This window comes from Pogona vitticeps, chromosome 1, assembly GCF_051106095.1.
Source record: "Pogona vitticeps strain Pit_001003342236 chromosome 1, PviZW2.1, whole genome shotgun sequence".
Taxonomy (NCBI): Eukaryota; Metazoa; Chordata; class Lepidosauria; order Squamata; family Agamidae; genus Pogona; species Pogona vitticeps.
In genome coordinates this window covers 196,961,954-196,984,245 of record NC_135783.1, presented here as the reverse complement: position 1 = coordinate 196,984,245, position 22,292 = coordinate 196,961,954, and the positions used below count along the sequence as shown (strand labels likewise).

At 44.0% G+C, this 22,292-nt stretch overlaps 1 protein-coding gene across 4 annotated transcripts in view; it reads left to right on the top strand.

The window, feature by feature from the left end:
• UBE2E3 (ubiquitin conjugating enzyme E2 E3) overlaps positions 1-22,292 on the top strand; it is a 145,099-nt gene that overhangs the window by 12,422 nt on the left and 110,385 nt on the right. Inside the window, exon 1 of one of the 4 annotated variants that reach the window (XM_020808253.3) lies at positions 4,205-4,335. The exons of the other annotated variants lie outside the window; for them this stretch is intronic. Within the exon in view, the coding sequence (XP_020663912.1) occupies positions 4,304-4,335 (32 nt within the window). The 5' untranslated portion in view covers positions 4,205-4,303. Of the gene's footprint in view, positions 1-4,204; positions 4,336-22,292 lie in introns of those variants that run through there. 4 annotated transcript variants of the gene reach the window in all.

The following is a 22,292-nucleotide window of genomic DNA, read 5'->3' as shown; positions in this document are numbered from 1 at the left end:
TGCATATCGGAGGCTGTTGATATTTCTTCTGGCAATCTTAATTCCTGTTTGGGATTCCTCCAATCCAGCCTTGCGCATGATGTATTCTACATATAAGTTAAATAAGCTGGGGGACAATATACAGCCTTGTCGTACTCCTTTCCCAATTTTGAACCAATTAGTTGTTCCATATCCAGTTCTAACTGTTGCTTCCTGTCCCACATATAGGTTTCTCAGGAGATAGACAAGGTGGTCAGGCACTCCCATTTCTTTAAGGACTTGTCATAGTTTGCTGTGGTCCACACAGTCAAAGACTTTTGCATAGTCAAATATAATCAATCTGATTTCGATATTGCCCATCTGGTGATTTCCATGTATAGAGTTGCCTCTTGTGTTGTTGGAAAAGAGTGTTTGTGGTGACCAGCTTGTTCTCTTGACAAAACTCTATTAGCCTTTGCCCTGCTTCGTTTTGAACTCCAAGGCCAAACTTCCCTATTGTTCCTTTTATGTCTTGGCTCCCTACTTTAGCATTCCAGTCCCCTAGAATGAGAAGAACATCTTTCTTTGGTGTCAGTTCTAGAAGGTGTTGTAAATCTTCATAAAATTGTTCAGTTTCAGTCTCCTCAGGAATGGTGGTTGGTGCATAAACTTGGATTATTGCGATGTTGAAAGGTGTGCCTTGGATTCGTATTGACATCATTCTATCATTTTCCTTCTACGGGATTCTTCCCACAATAGTAGATATGATAATCATCTGAGCTGAATTCGCCCATTCCTGTCCATTTTAGTTCACTGATGCCCAGGATGTCGATGTTTATTCTTGCCATCTCCTGTTTGACCACCTCCAGCTTCCCAAGATTCATAGATCTTACATTCCAGGTTCCTATGCAGTATTTTTCTTTGCAGCATTGGACTTGCCTTTCACTTCCAGGCATGTCCACAGCTGAGCGTCCTTTCGGCTTTGGCCCAACCACTTCATTAGCTCTGGAGCTACTTGTACTTATCCTCCGTTTGTGATGACCAGCTTGTTCTCTTGACAAAACTCTGTTAGCCTTTGCCCTGCTTCCTTCTGAACTCCAAGGCCAAACTTCCCTGTTGTTCCTTTTATCTCTTGACTCCCTAATTTTGCAAAGTAAATCTTCATAAAATTGTTCAATTTCAGTCTCCTTAGCACTGGTGGTTGGTGCATAAACTTGAATTATTGTGATGTTGAAAGGTGTGCTTTGGATTCTTATTGACATCATTCTATCATTTTTGAGATTATATCCCATTACAGCTTTTCCCACTCTTTTGTTGACTATGAGGGCTACTCCATTCCTTTTATATATCACTAAACCATGTTTTAACGTTTTAATTTGCTTTATATATATATGAAAACAAATTAAAATGTTAAAATAATTAGACTGTTTCTGACCAGAAGTGAGCTACTTCAATATTGTTATCTCAACTATTTATGAGATCATCTGTTGTGCACGTGGTGGGGCATGAATTGCATGTGCCTATGTGCTGCATTGATTGATATGTAAAGTGAAAATGGACTTTGATCCATGAAAGCTCATGCTGAAATAAAATTGGTGGTTTTTAAAATGCTACAGTATTTTGTTTTCCCCCTCCCCCCACTTTTCTCTCCAAAGACAGGATGATTTCTGAGCCAGTTTCAATATTAATGTGCAACTCCTAGGCATATGTACAGAAATAATTATGGACTGCCTTACTGTTGAAACCTGGAGAGATCTTTTTTGAAGCTGGATGAGCGTCTTTCAGGGATGCTCTAGTTGAGGTATGGATAAACCTTGGGACTCCTGGGCCAGTTTTCAGAGTCTGGGATTCAGTGTAGGCCATGCAGGTTGCCTGGAATGCTGAAACCAAATTCAGAAGTGGTTAGAAGTTTACTTCCCATTTTGAACACATTTATTGGTAGAAAACAATACAGAGGAGGGATACTGCAAAGTGTGTAAATAGTTTACAGCTGTTCTTGGAGGTGTCTATGAGATACGTTTTGCCTTCTGTTGAGATTTTTCTCTTGGCCCACCAACCTTCACGGGTATGTTTGGTGGGTACGTGAGAGAAGGCTTTCTCTGTGGCTGCTCCTAGACTTTGGAACTCTCTCCCACAAGACTGGCCCCATCTTTCCTGCCCTTCCGCAAACAGGCAAAGACCTTTTCTTCAGGCAAGTTTCCCCTCTTTGCCTGAGTGGGTTAGCTTTAAATATTGTCTTTTAATGATGTAAGTTGCCTTGGGTCTTTTTCAAGGAGAAAGGTTGGGTAAAAATAATAATACTTTAAATAGAATAGAATAGAACAGAATAGGAGGGGGCCAGAGAAGACTGGAAATGCAGCCTTGGCCGGCTGTAACAGTGCAGCTTTGGCCTGACCCTGCTGAAGTTGCAGCCTGTATTGCAGATCCAGTATGAACAGGAATTGGACTTGGTGATTTGAAGAACTTTAATGTGACCTGATGCAAAAAAGGAGGAAATGAATAATTGTTGTTATGTGTTAAGTTTAATCTGATTTAGGGTAACTCTAAGAAGGTTTTCCAGGGTCTGTGAAATGTTGAAGGGGTAGATGACCCTCGTCCGTCCATCTCTCCCTCCCCCCCCGCCCACTGAGGTTCCATAGCCAGTCCTAGTCTGTCTCTTCACGGAAAGGAATCAGTTGATAGATTTTAATGTTAATGATTCTGACTGATCTTATTGATCAAGAGAAGGAAAGAGCGAGCTGTCGTTTTGGCTTTCCAGTGCCGTAACTTTCCTACTCTCGAGTTCTTTGAACGTGGCGCAATAACATGTCAAGCACTCTAGTTGGGAGGGTGCTGTTGAGACTGTAGCACACAACGGGTGCTTCAATACTAGGATTCCAAGGGGGAACGGTGGGCAAGAGGGAGGTTATGTTTTCCCCCTTTGTTTATCTTTGCTCTTTTATGTTAATACAGTGTGCCCCAGCTGTCTTTTATTTGTGCTTCTGGTAGGGAACAGTCTGATTTTTTTTAAAGGTGCCATTGCACCATTATTTTTCTCTCAAGGAACTGCCTTTTAAGGCAGAATGTTTTGCAGTGCATTTCACAGCATAAAAGAGGGGCACGACAGGGCCTCCCCCAATTCCTTTTTGCTTGTGGGCTTTTGAAGGAAACAGCCTCTGAAGGCCTCTCTCTCTCTCTCTCTCTCTCTCTCTCTCTCTCTCTCTCTCTCTCTCTCTCTCTCGGTTGTCAAACCCTTCGATGAAGCCATCAGCAGAGGCCTGCGATGGCAGCAGTGTAGGAGTCGTTTGAGCTAAAGAGAGTCAAGAGCTTTCACTTTTTATAAAATATTCTGCCAATATTGCCACCATATTCCCTGTCCCCATGACAGCGCGCTCTCGCCCTCTCCGTCCCCCAGCTTCTCGTGAAGGAAGGCTAGGTCTGGAGCAGTGTGGACGTTGGACGGTGCTGGCGCTTGAAGCAACACCGAAGCAAAAACAAGTGCCTTGGTGGGGAAAAGATATTCATTGTGTTGCTGCCATCACTGAGGGTGAGCCCAGCCCTAAAGGATGCCTCCTCCTTCGTCGTCCTCCTCCTCCTCCCTTACCCATTTCTCTACTGATAAGTCGGATGGAGACTCTTAATTCGTTCTAGATGGCACAGACGAAGGCAGCTTCGCTAGTAAATGGATAAGGATGAAAAAGGATGAGGCTAGTCAGAACTTGGGGAAGACCAGCTTCCACTTCTTGCTGAGCGCGCAGGCAAGCATTTAGAAGCGTGGTCTCACAGACACTAAAGTAAAATGACCTTTAGCTGCTATCAGCTGTAATGAAAAACGTATTGTCATTTTAAATAAATGGCGGTGTCTTCTCCCAGTCTTCTGCTTTTGCCTCATATCCACATTTTCCTTACACATTTTTTTCTGGGCTTCTGGTTTTTAGAGTCATTTGGTACCCTAAAGCCTATTCAGCAGAAGGCTGACAGGAAATCTATGCTCCACCCTTTGGCCTGTCCGTGGTGCCCAAGTGGCGAAGGGACCTTTCTTCTTATAAATGGAAGGGTCGAGAGATTCTCGTACAGAAACTCTCCTTGATCTTGGCTTCAATGCGGCTTCTTCTGTAGCATTACTCAGCCCAATGTGGAAATCCTACCAGCCCTCTTGTAAGTGACTGCAGAGGAGGTATTATTTTAGAATCACAACAACATGTTCTGTGCACCTCCCAGCTTCTTGCCGGAAGCCATAAGGGGAAAAAAAAAGATCTAGCAAAGCAACTACCACAGATAAGGTATCGGCTGCTGCTCCGTTTAGTTGCTGCTTTGTTGTCATCACTGAAGTGAATCTGTGTCTGTATCCACTGGTAGGCTCCAGATGTTACAGCTGTGCTGTCCAGTATCTGCAAGGTAGGAGCCTTGCAAATTAGGTGGAGGTGGGGGCTAGGCCCCTTCTGTGTGCACGGTTGTCGGTTGTCGCTTCTTTCCTTCGGTCTTCTTTTTAAGCCCGGTGGTGTGAAAACACCATGCTTGGGGTTTTAGTGTCAGGGACAGCTTTTTCTTAGGTAGAAGAAGCTTGCAAACACAGCAGGATGGGCTTTTAATTTGAAGGGAGCTTCTGGAGCCCTGTCCTAGGGGAAATTCACACTTGGCTAGAGATGCAGGCAGATTCCTTGATTCCTGTTCGGCAGGGTGGAATTTCCTTCCTTTTGAAAAGGGTCTTCACAGAAATCCAACCCACGTTTTTTGTTCCCCGCTGAGGAGAAAGGGTTCAAAATAACGCTGCATTTCAAGCAGGGCAGTTGTCTTTAAAAATGAAAGTTGAGCTGCTTTTTTCTTTTCTGCCGTTACTATAAGCTACAGTTTGGTCTGTACAATTTCTGGGGTACTGTAAATTTCCTTTTCAGGTGTTCTGTGTGTATTTCTATCTATGTGCACGTGCGGAATGGAGGTGATCTCTGCTTGTAGATCTTTGGGAATCTGGAAGGAACTTGGATAACAGCTGAAGCACTTAAATCACCAAAGGGGATGTGAGAGAAGTTTACAGTGCGAGTTGCTAGCCTCCAGGATTGTGTAGCTATTTGAAAATGGTGGTGAATAAGGCTCCCAATGGCTATTCCTTGCTACACTAAAAAGGAAAAAAAATCAGGGTTCTGCAACAGTGCAGTCTGTGGAAGACTATTGTGTGATTTGTGTCAGGAAAGGGAGGCTCCTCAAGCTTATGTTAATTTTGCAGTAATGCATATACAGTATGTGTGTTTTCCTTATTTGTACAATTCTGCTTCAGCTTACCAAAGGGGTGAAGTTACAAAGAGTTAAAACAGCATCTCAAGGCATGCTTGTAGGAGAAAGCAAGCCTTTTGATATGTAAAGATTGCTTCTGTTCTATGTTGGGTTCACAACCTTGAGGGGTAAAAACATGAAAAAGGAGGATGCGTACTTTTCAGTCCCATCCCTTCCCACTGCATGGGGAAGCCTGCACGTGGAGTTCTCTTCTTGAAACCACAGGGTTCAAGAAATGGTAACTTTGGTCCGAGGGTACCTTCCTTTTAAAACAAGGTGTGTGTGGGGGAGAGATGTTCAATTTTTGTTGTAGGTTGAATTGTAGAATGCAAAAAAGAACTCTGAAATTGACATGGCTATTTGGCTGTTCCTCGCCCACCCCCCAGTTAAAATCAGGCATGCTGGTATATATTGGATTTTCTTTGGGTCAGTAGTGGTGGGTTTCGTGGGACAGACTTTCTAGGAACAAAGTGTTTATCTCTTTCCTTCTCTGTGCCCAATGTTTCTAAAACACTTAGATTAAAAAGTCCCTATGAATTAAAGGAATTAAAGATAGTTCACAAAGGTTTAGGGCTGAACAGTCTGGAGCTTGCCTGGACTGCACGAGATTACTGTTTATAAATTTACTACAGACCATCTAAGCGGCGGAGATACAACAGAACATGTGTTTTGATGCTGCCTTTTATTGTTAAATTCTGTCAGCCAGTGCTTTCAGCCGCCATAGCAGGGTTTGTGTGGGCCTTTTGCTGGTTGTTGCCTATTGTACAGGAGTTGTCTCTAGAAAGTGCCGCGTTTGCTTTTCAAAAAGGTAAAGGCTTTTGTATCGGTCCGTTATTAGCTCTTGTGAAAATGGTGTTTGATTTGGTTCGTAGCTTTGCTGGTAGCAGAAATGGGAGTAGAAGGAAGGACACATAGACACAACTCCCTGGAGAAGGGTGAGGGATTGGTGTGAGTGCGTTGGTCAAAATGAGGAAGGAGCTGTTTCACTATCTGGGTTAGTGAAAACAGCTCAGCCAACAGAATGGGGGCACCTGTGAGTCTTGCGTGATGCTTCTGGAAAAGTGGTGGAAGGCAGAAGAAAGGAAGGAGGTGCTGAGGTTGAGGGTTTTTTTTTTTTTTTTGAGATTTTAGGGCAAGGGGGCAATTGGCTGCCCACTGGATAGCCATGGGAATCAAGTTTGGTGAAGCTTCTCTTCAACTGATACCACTGTCTGTTTGAACTGCAACTTTCTTCATCGTTAATCTTTTTGGAAGGCAAATCAATGAGTTGTGGCCAGTTAAAGACATGTTTAACTAACGGTAACCTTTATTTACCATAGCTAAGTGATTTATTGGTGTATCGGGGAGGGATCTAGTGATTTAATTTTGGAGCACTCAGCTGAAGGTGGCGGTGGTGGGAAACAAGTTGGAGGATGCTGTTTCATGTAGCAGCCGTTTCCAGCCATCTATTCCTTGGCTTTAGTCATTGCATCTTCTTTTCTGTTGCCTTTTATCCTGCAGGGTAACGAGTACTTAATGCAAACAGCTAGAGTGCAAAATACTAAACGCAGTGGAATTTTGAGGCAATTAGATGCCTAATAGAATCCTAAAGGTGTTATTAATTTAGCAGACTTGACAATGCTTGGAGATCAGGAGGCTATTTCTCACTTGCTATTCTTGAGACTGACTGGAGCATATTTTTCTCCAAGACAACTCAGTGTTTGAAAAACAGAATAAAATGCTTTATTGGATTTTGTTTTGTAAAAGTCGTTTCACCTAGAGCTCCAGTCATAAAATTTTGATCTCCCAGCTGTTTTCATGAGGTTCTCTCTGTGTTTTGAGTTTTGTATCCTTTAGTTTGGGCATATATCTGTGCCACTGAGATGATTCCAAGAGTGTGTGTGTGTTACGTATGTGTAAGAAGAGAGAGTGTGTGTAAGGGCTTCCCGGGGCATTGTTTCTCCTTGGGCAAAGGACAAGCGGTGCCTCCCTTTAATATCTTATATGAGCAGGAACTAGGTGTGAAACTGGATTTTAATTTACCCTGGGGATGGGAAGGAAAGGGGTTGTCCTTGATTACAGCTGAGGGCAGTATTCTAGTATTCTAGTTTAAGGGGTACAATAAAAGAAATTTAGCACACTGACCTCCACTTTTAGGCATTTGTAAAATGATTGGCTGGGAGTTTGTGGTTTTTTTTTGGTCCAACTCAAAAGGCTGGTTGGATCCAGGGAAGTAAAACACAACTGGGCCTCTCTCGTTCTGTGGGTTCTGCAGCTTCAAGGTTCTATTTGGGTAAGTGGGTGTTCTGTAAAATGTATCATTGTGCAGAATGGAAAACTGTCCCTCTAATAGATGAAAAACTCCAGGATTGCAGGATAGTTGGGGTTAGGTACAGCAAGTAGTAGCAGAAAAAGGAGTTAATGGTCCTTTTAGCACAATGCTTATTTTGTGTCCCAAATCCGAAGTTTTAAAGGAGATTTTAAATGTTTCAAAACAGAGTGCTGCCACACATTGGAATGCAAATGCCATTGTTATAGAACACCACCAGCAGCACTACTGCTGCTTCTGCTTCTGCTGCTACTAAGTGAAATAATAATAGTGCAAACAGCAAATGTAGATTCTGCAAAGAAACAGCAGCTGCGTCACACCTCATCTTTGAGTACTCAGTGACTGTGCAGACAAGGTACGAAGTTAGCCACGATAGAGTTGCAAAATTATTACACTTGCCATTATGTAAAAAAAATGTAATCAGCCAGCATCCAAGAATCTGTGGGAGCATCAGGTAGAGAAGATATCAGAAAAAATGACCAAGTTAAGATCTTGTGGGACTTTTGGATTCAAATGGACAGACATTTTGAGCGTAAAAAAATACCAGACATAACAGTAAGAGAACAAAGAAAGGTCTGAATCATTGACATTGCAATTCCAGGGGATGCCACAGAGTTGAAGACAAAGAATTGGAACAATTTACAAAATACCAAGACCTGGCAGTAGAAACAACTCGCTTGTGGATGAAATGCATTTCAGTGGTCCCCAGAGTCATCAGGGCATTGCGAACAATCATGTGGAATTTTATAAAACATGATAACCAGCTGCAGATCTCTGAAATAAAACCACCAGAGTTGCAAAACCCAATGATATTAGGAAGAGCATGCATACTACACTGATATTTAACTGGTACTTAAGTTTTTGGTTAAAACTTGTATATGTTATATAATACCAGTCAAAGATTGTGTCTTGGATGATGATGATGATAATGATGATGATGATGATAATGATGATGATGATGATGATGATGATGATGATAATAATAATAATAATAATAATAATAATAATAATAATAATAATAATAATAATAATAATAAAAATAAAAATAAAAATAAAAAATAAAAATAAAAATAAAAATAAAAATAAAAATAAAAATAATAATAAAATAGCAGCAGCAGCTGTAGAGGGTAATGGGTTAAGAATTAATTCCAAACTTTCCCCCTCCTTTGTATAATCTTTGATTTTATTTTTATTAGCTGCATCCCTTGTTTGCAAACTAAAAGTAAAATGAAGAAATTATTGCTTGAAACCCCTGAGTGGGTGAGTGGCTTACAACAGGCTTCCGGTGTAGTCCACTGTTCCTATTGCATGCTGTGGGGTAGGGGTGGGGGCTGGCTAGGACTGGGAGTGGCTGGTCCCTCTGTGGTCAGGTGGGGCTGGATGGAGAGAGCCGTCTGCAACATCGCCCATTAATAATATTGCCACCTTTTTTGCGTGATAGAAATGCAGTGCTCTTCTTCACTCACCATGACAGTCTTATCCTTAGTTTCTCCACGGATCTCTGGTGGCAGCTCACACTCTCCCTCAGGGGAAAATGTAAAAATAGTTTCTCCAATGGAAACCTGCAAACTGCCGAGTCCACACAGTGAAATGTGACTTTGATTTCTACCCTGGACTATGAAACTGGGAAGGAGAGAATAAGAAAGGAAGATGTGTTGGTTGGTTTGTAGCTACCAGGAACTCTTGATGTGCATTTCTGTTTGGTTTTTGCTTTTCCTCATCTGCAGTTAAAGACACTACCTGTTTTTGGGAACAAGAAAACAGACAGGCCAGCCCAGCTGTTGAATCAGTAATGAAAGCTGGACCCTGGACAGACCACTTCCTTATACCAGGAATTAGGGATGGCCAGGAAATACCCCTTTGTGTGCTTGCAGCTTTACATCTTCAGGAATATCAGACAGCTGCCCGGGGGGGGGGGGCTGTCCAGGGCACAAGAGACGAATGTGGCTCTTCTCCCCTTTCAGATGCCAGTGAAGTTGTAAAAGGAATAGGAGGAGGAGGAGGAGGAACACCCTTGGGCAGCCCAGTTGTGACTTTTGGGTTGTGGCAAAGCCTAGGGCAGCTGGGCTCATCTCTTTATGCTGACCTTCTGGCAACCAGAGAGGAGTAAGTTTGGGTACCTTGGCTAGAGGCTCTGCACACATTCTGCCCGTTGGCCATGGAGAGTTCTGCGTCAGTGTTACTGCCGTGCTGGAGCTGCAATGGGGCAGGTGGGGTGGAAGAAACTGTATTTGTTTTTAGGATTTTATGGCACGTATTCTTAGCCACACGGAGAGTCCTTGGACTGAGAGGGTGAATCGGTTTAAATAAATAAAAACCCCTTGAGCTCACAGGACTCAGAGTTCATCAGAGCCTGGTCTGTTTTAGAGGTTGGATTGTTTCAAAGTCTGTTTTGGGTAGGGCCCAGATTCTGACTGAGAAGAGTAACTCCCTGTAATGCTTGGGTAAATGCATGTTGTGATAAATTTAGTTATTGTTTATTTGAGGTTGTTGCGCCATAAGGCTGTAGGGTGGGAATATGAGATGCATACAATTTCCGCGTAAGGGCCTTTCAAATAGTATGTGGATGTACAGTGGACCCTCGACTTACGGAATTAATCCGTATTGGAACTGTGGCTGCAGGTCGAAAATTCCGTAGGTTGAGGGTCCATTTCCCATAGGAATGCATTGAAAACCATTTAATTCGTTCCAGCCAGAGGAAAAAAAAATCCAGGGCTTCCAAAGCTGCACCCGCTGCCCTCTGCCTTATGTCCCCACTGTCCTCTGCCTCCTGTCCCCATGGGGACAGGAGGCAGAGGGCACTGGGGACAGGAGGCAAGAGGCCAGTGGGTCCAGCTTTCTAAGCCCTGAAAGCCCAAAGCTGACAGCGGGCGCAGGGTGGCTTTCGGCTTTCCCCATCTCCCCCCCCCCTCGCAGCTTTGGAAGCTGGAAAGCCGAAAGCCGCCCTGCGCCTGCTGTCAGCTTTGGGCTTTCGGGGCTTAGACCTACAGCCTACGGACCGGAAGGGGGAGGCAGGGAAAGCGCCAAATTTGAATTTGGCGCTTTCCCCGCCTCCCCCTTCTGGTCTGTAGGTCAATTCTCCAGCCGCAAGTCAAAGTGAAACTTTGCCGCTGGAGAAGTCCGTAGGTCGCAAAGTTCGTAAGTGGAGCCGTACGTAAGTTGAGACTCCACTGTAGGTCTGCGCGTCATTTCCCTTAAACATTTGACCTGAAAATTATCCCTGCAATTAAAATGGCATTTTAAAGTGTTCTCTTAGGCCACAGTTCTGCACACACTCACCTGGGAATAAGTCCCATGAAACTCCCTGGGGGATTACTTCTGAGTGGATAGGCATAATTCATCATGTCGTCATGATGGTTCTGACTTATGGCAACCCTTTCCACAGCACTGCATTATTTATTGCAGTTGTAAGCAGTTTCTCAGTAAAACTCATTGCACATACTGTGATTACTCTGAGTAAACGCCTTCTCGGCAGTGGCCCCTCGACTTTGGAGCAGCCTGCTGTCAGAGATCTGCCTGGCACCCTCGCTGGGTGTTTTCAAGAGCCAATTAAAGACTTGGCTCTTTAGGCAGGCCTTCCCTCCTGCCAATACTTGATTTTACTTTTCTTAGTTTTTGTTGTTTATCCTCCCATCTTGATTATATTATTATTGTAGATTTTAATTGTTGTTTTTATCTGTTTGTGTACAATATATTGTGAGCCGCCCTGAGTAGACTCATGTCTAGAAGGGCAGGATAAAAATCCAATAATGAATGAATGAATGAATGAATGAATGAATGAATGAATGAATGAAATAAACATACATAGTGTCAGATTTTTTGTATTGGCTGCTATTTAATCTTTGTATTTGCAAGTCTTTTTGAAGAAGTGCTAATGAGGAGTGAGGGGAAATCTGTTGCAAAGTTTTTGAATTTCTGATAAAATTCTTTTTTTTTTTTTTTTTTTTTTTTGGTGAAGCAGCAGAAATACAGAAATCCATAGAGGAGAATAGCTACATGGTCCTCAGAATCCACCCAGTTCTCATTAACTGGCACTTAAAAGTATCAGTAACTCACTCTGAAACATTTGTAAGAGAAACAATGTTTAAAAAACAATTTGAGATTACAGTTGCTTGAAGTTACAGTTTAGTGTATGCTGCTTTCTTTAATGCACACATACTTCACAACCAACTGAACACATCAACAGCAACAAACAGTCTGCTTCCAACTGAGGGAAGAGAGAAACAGAAACATTCTGCAGAGAGGCAGGGCTGTGTTTGAATTCAAAGGTTGGAAGGAATGATTGATTAGTGCTGGATATATAGACAATCACCTCGGCCCAGAAAAATCCCTCCCAGTTATACAAACAGAAGTGTGCGAAGTTGCAAATAAATGCCCAACAAATGCTTCTATGGACAGAATCACCAACCAAACCAAGCCAGTCTCATATTACTGATTTTATTCATGAGCCATTGTCTGTTTTGTTTTCTCATTTTTGGTGGGGCATTTGAATCCAAGGACAGCACCTGGTTTGGCTGCAGAGGTTGGGAAAAATTTTTTTTTTCAGTGACAACTTTCCAGATCCTCCAGACAGCATGGCTAGCACCTACATTGGCTATGGAGTTTTAGGAGAGGTAGTCCAAAAAGTAAAGTTTCCAAGCTTTCTCTATCTACTAATCATAATAACTGTGTGGCGTCAAGTCAGTTCTGACTTACAGTGACCCTTTTCAGGATTTGCTAGGTGGAGAGGACTCAGAAGTGGGGAATTGAACTGCCGAACTCTGAATCTAAGTCACTGAGCTAATATTATCTGAAGATTTCCAGAAGAGGAAGATTTGTAATGTACACAGGAACTGAGTACAGTACATTGTTATCCTATTATCCTGAGAAAGCAGAGTCAGTCCCTCAATATTCTAATCCACGTTTGGGAAGAATGCCAATATATATTAGCTCCATTTGGCCATTTAGGACCTGTGTACAATAAACACGCAGAGGAGTTGAGTTCAGGGAGAGAAAGGTACCTGTGGACCCAATCCCTGGAGTTAATAAGTGCAGCCCAAGTACATAGTCACTGGATGCACACATCTGTGTGTTTCTGCCTTTTTATGATTTCTGCTCAGAGAAACAGATAGGGACTTCTGTGTGTAATTAATATATTGAAGTGCAGAGAAACATACGTTATGGAATGCTAAAGACACCTGTGTGGAATGATACAGAGCATGCAGCACTTTCTACCATGTTTCCCTGAAAATAAGACAGGGTCCTATATTAATTTTTGCTTTAAAAAACACATTAGGGCTTACTTTCAAGGAATGTTTTACTTTTTTTCATGTACGGCAATCTGCATTTATTCAAATACATCTGTGTCATCTTCTTCAGGTGGCTGCACAAGGGTGGAAGGCGGGGTTTCATTAAACTGGGGCTTATTTTTGGGGTAGAGCTTATATTATGAGCATACTAAGAATCATACTAAGGCTTATTTTCATCTTAGGTCTTATTTTCAGGGTAACAGGGTAGATCCCAGAAGACAGATCCCTCTCCTGAAGAGCTTATAATTGAGGAATATATCCATTAGAGACACAACAGAGGGAAAAGAAGTATGTCTGCTACAGCATGCCAAATTCAATTTTCTGGAAGAGGTCGAATTTGGCATGTTGTAAGAGACATATAACCATCCAGGTCCCAACTAACAAGGGAGTGAAACAAGGCTGCATCCTGGCTCCCTTACTGTTTAACCTTTTTATGAACGATCTCGCTCCCTTTTTGACAAACTTTGATGGCCATCCTCCCAAATTGGGAACTTGTCCCATCCCAGTACTACTCTATGCAGATGATGCAGTCATCATTTCCTGCACTCATCCAGGCCTAAAACGCCTGATTAATGGATGTGCAGAATATCTGAGCAAAAATAAAATGCAATTAAATTATAATAAATCAAAAATACTGTATGGTATGTTCAATCCTGATCTAGCACAGTTAGTCAGAGTTTGAATCCACGGGACATTGCTGAGACTGAAAGAACCATTTCATGCATTTTCTGGGGAACCTTTGGGGTTTAAAGGACATTTTCTGGATGCTTTTGGACCGGCAGATTAATTTGCAAGCAGAGTAGCTACCTGAATAAAATAATTCTCCCATGCATGTGCAACAGGCTTTTTTTCACCATCTCCCCATCACTGCTTGCATAGTCTTTTTTCCCTGCCCATGACTGACAGTATGTGATATAGAGGAGATTTATCCTTTTGTTTGCTGAATTTGGGTTTAAAATTTGCTGGGTTGAGAGGGTGGATGATAAGAAGCATGAATCCTTGCAAGAAATTCTCTGCAGTTGGTTTACACTTGGAAGCAGGAGTGCCTTCTGGAGGTTTTGATTAAGTGACTGATGATCAGCCAGCTCTCTCTTTCTTTCTCTCTCCCTCCCGCCATCTCGTCAGACATTCATAAAGATCGCGGTCTGCACAAGGAGAGTAGGATATGTACACTGAAGGGGCAATCTCAAGAGCACACAAAACCCTAGTTGATTTATTGGGTTGGGAAAACACACACACACACACCCTCTGCCGAGGCTTTGCTTGACTAATTTTCAGCTTTCCCTCCAAAGGAAAAAAATGAAGGTGATGACGAGGGCTTTCCTGCTGAAATAAAATCCCCCCCCCCAACAAAGTGTGTGAATGCTGGGGGAGGATAACATTGACTCTTTTCTTCAGCCCCACACAGTGCTGAATTTTGTTGTTGTTTAGTTAAGTTGTGTCCGACTCTTCGTGACCCCATGGACCAGAGCACGCCAGGCCCTCCTGTCTTCCACTGCCTCCCGGCCTTTGGTCAAATTCATGTTGGTAGCTTTGATGGCACTGTCCAACTATCTCGTCCTCTGTCGTCCCCTTCTCCTCTCGCCTTCACACTTTCCCAACATCAGGGTCTTTTCCAGGGAGTCTTCTCTTCTCATGAGATGGCCAAAGTATTGGAGCCTCAGCTTCAGGATCTGTCCTTCCAGGGAGCACTCAGGGTTGATTTCCTTCAAAATGGATAGTTTTTTTCTCCTTGCAGTCCAGGGGACTCTCAAGAGTCTCCTCCAGCACCACAATTCAAAAGCATCAATTCTTCAGTGGTCAGCCTTCTTTATGGTCCGTCTCTCACTTCCATACATCGCTACTGGAAAAACCGTAGCTTTGACCACTGGTTCTTAACCTTTGTTACTCATCTGTTTTTGGACTGCAACTCCCAGAAGCCTTCACCATCAGCTCTGCTGGCTGGGGTTTCTGGGAGTTGCAGTTCAAAAACACCTGAGTAACAAAGGTTAAGAACCACTGGCTTTGACTGTGCAGACCTTTGTCGGCAAGGTGATGTCTCTGCTTTTAAAGATGCTGTCTAGGTTTGTCATTGCTTTCCTCCCAAGGAGCAGGTGTCTTTTAATTTCGTGGCTGCTGTCACCATCTGCAGTGATCATGGAGCCCAAGAAAGTAAAATCTGTCACTGCCTCCGTATCCTCCCCTTCTATTTCCCAGGAGGTGATGGGACCAGTGGCCATGATCTTAGGGGTTTTTTTATGTTGAGCTTCAGACCATTTTTTACGCTCTCCTCTTTCACCCTCATTAAGAGGTTCTTTAATTCCTCCTTACTTTCTGCCATCAGTGCGGAATTATAGTGATGGAAAGACAGTGGTGTGTGCACACTTGAGCTCTCAGCCTGGTCAGTGTCCCACTTCTGGGAGGTGGCAGTCTCACCTACATGAATATTGCATAATATATGTTATTGAGCAGGTAGCAGGAAAACAGGCTTTTTTTGCTTGGGCTGGGTTGTACAATCCTAGCAGTAAGAAGTTAAGTGATGTTCCGTCATGTTGGAACCAACTTACAGTGGCCCTAATAGGGCTTCCAAGGCAATTGAGATGTTTAAGAAATGGTTTCACCAGTTCTACACCCCCAGTGAGCTTCCATGGCTGAGCAGGGATTCAAGTCCAAACCTCCTGAGTCTTAGTCTGTCACTTGATCCACTACACCACAAAATATGATTCATTATTTATTAGTGGCCTATAAAGGTATTACCTATTCTTGCATTTACACCACATTAGGTATCTGCAGTAGACATGGACTCTTTGTATTCGTATCTGTAGGGATACGAATACGAATAGTAGCACCACAGGTGCCACGGGGGCCCATTCCCTCCCCTCAGGTTCTGTTGTCATTGTTGCCACACCAATGGTGGAAAGAGCTGAGCCAGCTTTTCCCTGCCTCCCCACACAACCAACCACTGCAGTGCGGAGGCGGGACAGGGAGTCTCTCTGCTCAGCTGATCAGCTGTGTGATCAGCTGCATGGGGAGGCAGGACGCGGTGGCTGGGCTCCTTCTGCAGTTGGTGTGACAAGCAAGGAGCCAAGCAGTGAGCTGTAAATGGTGAGTAGACTGGCTGGTTCTCGGGGGGGGGGGGAGGGAATGGGCCTCTGTGACACCTGTGGTACTGCTGTTCATATCCCCAGGGATATGAGTACAAATAGCCCACATCTACAGGTAGTCTGTAAAGAGAGGAAGCTGCCTTACGCTGAGTCAGACGGGGGGGGGGGGTCATTGATTTCAAGATCGTCTCCTCTAACAGGCTTCACCGGCTCTTCAGGGTTTCTGGGTTTCAGGAGAACCCAGTGGTCTCCTATTCAAGTGACCCTGCTTAGCTTCTAAAATCAGACAACACTAGGTGTGTTCATCCCGCATGTACCTCTTCAGCTGTGAGAGGTTTTCTGTGGGTCTCAACCAGAGTTTTCCTGTGTAAAGAAAAAGGTGTATGCCCAAGGAGTTCAAGTGGCACTACCCCACTGCAGCTGTTGCTTTGGACTTTTAGAATGTAGAAGCTTGGGAAAGTTTTCTTTTTCTTTTTAAAATCAGTCTGTTCTTGCTGTCTGCTTTGGGTGCACCTCTTCGCGTTACAAAGACAAGAGACAGGCCTTGGGGGTGGAGAAAAGTACCTGAAGATTTTCTTAAGGAGGAAAAAAACGCTTCTCTTGTTCAAATGACAAATCTTGTGAGGGTTGGGGGGGAAAAAACCACACTTCTCCTTATTGAGGTGTCTTGGCATGTGGGGAGAGTGTCATCTGCCAGAAATGAGGAATTTTAGCAAGTATTCTTTAGCTCTTTGAAGAGAATTCTAGGGAAAACATTCTCTCTGCATAAAAGCATACCTTCCCCATTTAACCAAAGGTTCGTGAAGGTGTGTTTTCCACCACCTTTTAAGAAGGAAGGAAGCAAATGGTCACAGGGAAAATATAGCCTTGGTCTGTGGTTAGAGCCACCCCATGAAAATGCCTTTTAGGGTCTGGTTCTGCTGAGGAGGCTGCATCGGAAGAGTTCGTTTGTGTAAATCATACTCAACCGGAATTTGGGGGGGGGGGGAGAGTGGATTACACAAGACGATGTTCCCCCAGCAAGGGGGATCCGAAGGGTAGCCTTTTGGAAAGACTGCCAGCTGCTCCTGGGAGGGGACCGGGCAGAGTTTCTGAAAGGCAACAAGATGTTCCCATGGGAACGGTCCACCCAAATCAGTGCAGTTTGAACCATCATCCTTTTCCGATCCTGGTACTCACTCTCTCGTTAGCCAGGCTGGCCAGGGGTTGGAGATTATGGAAGATATTGTACTGCCGGCCCAAAATGTTTGGGATGGACTGAGGGTAGGGACGCTGACTGGCTGTGCCTCTTTGGGCTTAGACGAAGAGAAAGCTGCCCCAGTCAGTCCCTACCTGGGGATGGGGCTCTGTGTTGCCGAACTGCAAAGCACCATGGTTCCTTCCCAGGACTCTCTCTAAGACAGAGCTGGGAAATCATATAATGATTGTTACTCACCTTTGGCTGGTTTCTAGATGACATATTTCCTCACTGCTGTGCTTCGTAGATTTTGTGTCAGGCTGCCACAAGTGGGCTTGGAAAACCAAGGGTTCCCGCTGTGCTGTAAGGCTAATGGAGAAAATGTGAAGGAAGAGGACTAGTGTCATAGTGTAGACCACAGGTGTCAAAAGCAAGGCCCGCGGGCCAAATCCGGCCCCCCAGACCTCGACTGATGGCCCGCGGAGCCGCCGCCAGCCTTGCAGCCTCCCCCCCTTTTTTTCCAATGAATTTACTCCGTGCCTGCATGGAGTAAATTCATTGAAAAAATGGCTCAAGTTAACAAGGCTACGTCCTCCTTCCAATTGGCTGTGGCGCTGTCACTCCTTTCCACTCCCTCAGCCCCCCGCTCCCCCTCCCTCCCTCCCGTGGCTGTTCCTCGCTCGCTCTTGGCCTGAGGCGAGAGCCGTTCCCAAGGCCGCGCGAGGAGGGGGCTCCGCGCCGCCTCTGTCGCCCCGAGGGGAAGGGAAGGGAAGGGGAGCGGTGGGAGTTCCTGGCCGGGCTCCGAGGCGGAGGGAGGAGATGCTGGGGGGACACGGGAGGCAGCGGCCAGCGCAGCCCTAAGGAGAGGGAGAGAAGAGGGAACGCGCCGGCCCGGTTGGGTAACGTCGGAGGCGGCCGTTCGACCCAGCCGCGGAGAGAAGGGAGGGAGGGCTGGCTGGTTGCTCGCTTCCCTTCCCTTCTCTGACGTTCCGTTCTCTCTCTTGCTCGATTGGAATGCCAGAGGATTTGAAAGGACCGAAGAATGTGGTTTTTTTGCGAGATCCAAGCAGAGTTGCATATACTAAATAACTCTCTCTCTCATTCTCTCTCTCTCTCTCTCTCTCTCTCACACACACACACACACACACACACACACACACACACACTCACACACACACACACACACACACACACACACACACACACGCACACACACACACAGACCCCGGCACTTTCCCTTCCTTCACACACACATACGCATTCTCTTCCTTCCTGTAACTCTCTCTGTCTCTCTCTCTCTCTTTCTCTCTCTCACACACAGAACCCAGCACTTTCTCTTCCTTCTCTCTCTCACACACACACACACACACACACACACACACACACACACACACACACGTTCTCTTCCTTCCTGTATCTCTCACACACAGAAACACACACACAGAGACCCCGGCACTTTCTCTTCCTTCACACACACACGCACGCACACACACACACACACACACACACACACACACACACACACACACACACACACACACACGTTCTCTTCCTGTATCTCTCTTTCTCACACACACACAGGCACTTTCTCTTCACACACACACACACACACACACACACATACACACACTTTCTCTTCCTTCCTTTTCCCACCAAGTCGGATGGGGTCCTTGCAAGGCCATCAGTACAGATACAACCAGCCCTTTGATGGGGACCAAACTGCTGATGCGCCCCCCAATGAATTTGAGTTTGACACCCCTGGTGTAGACCTTTTTGAATCTTATGTCAGGTGCAAGCAGTTTTCTCTCAGTGACTGGGTAACTGGATAGCATGAGTTTTAATGTTTTCTCTTAGATATATCATTCTATGGGTACTCTGTGAGGTATAGTGGATAGAGTGATGGACTAGGACTGAGGAGGCCTGGTTTCGAATCCTGGCTCAGCCAAGGAAGATCACTTGAGGGAGTAGAACTGGTAAAGCCACAGCTTTAAATTTCTCCTTTACCTTGAAAGCTCTATTAGGGTTGCTATAAGTCATTTCTGACTTGATGGCCCATAACATAATAGCATTTAATGTATTTAGTTAGTAAAGCAATGTATCAGCTGCCTTTTTACACCTTAAGCCAATGTATGTAACTGGCAAATAAACAACATTGTGGTGGAGTTTTGTGTCATAAACAGATAAGGTGGTTGTACCTAACCAGAAAAGGAAAGAGAGAGATTATGGACTTAAATTGTTTACATTTCATCCTGTTTTCTGTCAGCAGAAGGTTGAAAAATGTTTGGTATTAAAGCATTAAAGGACTGCAGTTTCCCTGTATCACCTTCAGGCAGAATTGTAATGCAGAATTAGGCTGATGTGCTGCCTTGTTTCTTTAGCTGTTAGGTTATATTTAATTCAAAATAGATGTTGAATTTGCAGTAATAGCTGTAGTCTTACATAATCATTTTGTACCATAGTGGCTGACAAATGCATTCTGAGTCAGGCTGAATATTAGACGAAAGGGAAACTGTGTGTGCCCGGGAATAATCCATTGATGTTGTTTCAGTGTTTTAGCATTCAAAGGGCTTTGTGTACATTATTTCCGTAATCTGTACAGCAGTCGTGCAAGGCGGGCCATTTTTATTATCCGGTACTGTATATCGTAAGGGGGGGGCTGAGACCAAGAGATGTGTAATAAGATTGAGTTTCCTCACTTAGAAAGAGGATACAAATTTCTAAAAGAAAACACCACTTTCTGCTAAATTGCAGTTTATAGACGCACATTTTGACATAATTACAATATGGAACCTTGACTGGATCATGTCTTGTGTGCGCTTTCCCCCCCAGTTGATGTGCTCTTAGCTGATGGCAACTTCAAGCCTCCTTCAAACCTTCCTCTTCTTAGAGCTTTTATTTTTTTTAAACAGGACAGATGACATAGTCCTTCATTTCGAGGATGCTTACAAATAAAATGTTGACCTCTGAAAAGGAGCATGCATGACCATCATACCAGAGATAGGAAAGTCAATAAATAAGGAAGAGTGAAATTGTAAATGGTGACCTTTTTAGTGGAATTCATACTTCAGAATTTTCTGTCACTAGATTCACAAGTCAGCCTTGTTCATCAGATGTTCTTGATGGATAGCTCAACTCTCTGGCTACAGAGCCAGAGTTTGGGAATTCAGCTTCCCACTATGTTTCCCTGATGGGGGCTGGACTCAATGATCCATAGCATCCCTTATAGCTGTACAATTTTAAGGTTATTATTAGATATTGGGGTATTCGTATACAAATATCCCCATCTATAGTTGTTATTATTATTAAACGAATATTTCTTACAATGCCTTCTAAATTATATATATATATTTAAAAATTAATTCCTTAAAATGCCACATATCGGGTGCCCTGAATGCATTCTGTGTTACCCCTGTCTCTGTTTAGACCCACATGGCAGCTGCTGTTCTAAAGGCAGCTAAACAAACAAAATGGCATTTGTTGAATTATTACAGACAATGGACTACATTGGAACTGGCCCAGTTCTTAGGCAAAGTAAGACAGTGGCTCAAGGCAGCAGGTGCTTACTGTGTTTCCCCGAAAATAAGACAGGGTCTTATATTAATTTCTGCTCCAAAAATGTATTAGGGCTTATTTTCAGGGGGTGCTTTATTTATTTTATCATGTACAACCATCTATATTTATTCAAATGCAGCCGTGTCATCTTCTTCTGGTTGCTGCACAATGGCGGAGGGCAGGGGTTCACTTAACTAGGGCTTATTTTTGGGGTAGGGCTTATATTAGGAGTATCCTGAAAAATCATCCTAGGGCTTATTCCCAGGTTAGGTCTTATTTTTGGGGAAACAGGGTAGTTGATCTGAATGCCACTGGTTTTGTCCTCTTCATTAGAAGGCAGAGCTGTCCTTTCCGTAAAGCCTGTCCTGTTCTACCTTTAACTAATCTGTTTCCTTCCGTTGAGGTGGGGGATGCTGTGCCCTCAGGAGTACTGAGGTAGCATTCAGCCGTTAGACTAATCAGCATCTGTAGATAGAAAGGGAGTGCTGCCATCTTCTCTTTTGCCTGAGGACGTTATGTGCCTTTAGATGACCTTGCACTTCCACTACCCTGTTTCCCCAAAAATAAGACCTAACCTGAAAACAAGCCCTAGTATGATTTTTTTTCCAGGATGCTCGTAATATAAGCCCTATCCCCAAAATAAGCCCTAGTTAAGTGAAAGCCTGCCCTCCACCATTGTGCAGCAACCAGAAGAAGATGACAGGACTGCATTTAAATAACGTAGATAGTTGTACATGAAAAAAATAAAACATCTCCTGAAAATTAGCCCTAATGTATTTTTGGAGCAAAAATTAATGTAAGACCCTGTCTTATTTTCGGGGAAACAGGGTAGTTGTGGGGGAAAAGGATGCTACCTTTCAAGGACTCTGGAGACTCCACTCGGTCTGCTGATAATCTTCTTCTATTCTCCCACTGTCTTGCATTCACCAGGCATTGCCTTGAACCTTATTTCCTGAGATGATAATTTTTTTAAAAAAAAATATTGATTGATTGATTGATTTGATTGAGATGCAGCCTATCTAGCAGAATCGCTACTCTCAGCGGTGTACAGTGAAGAATATAAAATAAACTGTGAAATTACTGTAAAGCACTAAGCTATCCTACAAGTAGACAGACTAGACAAGACAGGTGGCAATATAGCAGTTTTGCATCATGCAGTACGTGATTTCTCTCTTTCTTCTTCCTCTCTCCCAGTTAACTGGAGAGTAACTCTCCAAAAGCTTTTCTGAAAGCTCAGTTGTCATCCACTTTTTTAAAAGCCCGAAGGGAGGGTGCCTGCTGTAACTCCCGCAGGAGAGCATTCTACCAGTGGAGCACCACTGCTGAGAAAGCCCGGTTTCTAGTGCACATTTTCTGGGCTTCTCCAGGTGTCAGCACCTTGCAAGCATGAGGTCTTTGAGGAGGCAGGGAGCTGAACTTGAGAAAATACATTCAGGCAACTAAGGAGGTCCTGAACTGTTTGCAAAAGAAAGAAAACAGGTTTTGGAATTGCAGAATGCACTCCGGGCTGCCTGCTTTACCAGTGTCCTCTGGATTACTCCTCTGGCCTAAAGCCGATGTCATATTTAGTCGCTCTTTATTTCCGGATTGCAGTTGGGTGCAAGAGCAGGGACCTGACATCAAGTGCTGCAGACGTTTGCAAGAACATCCCCAACCAGTGGGGCTTTTGCTGAATG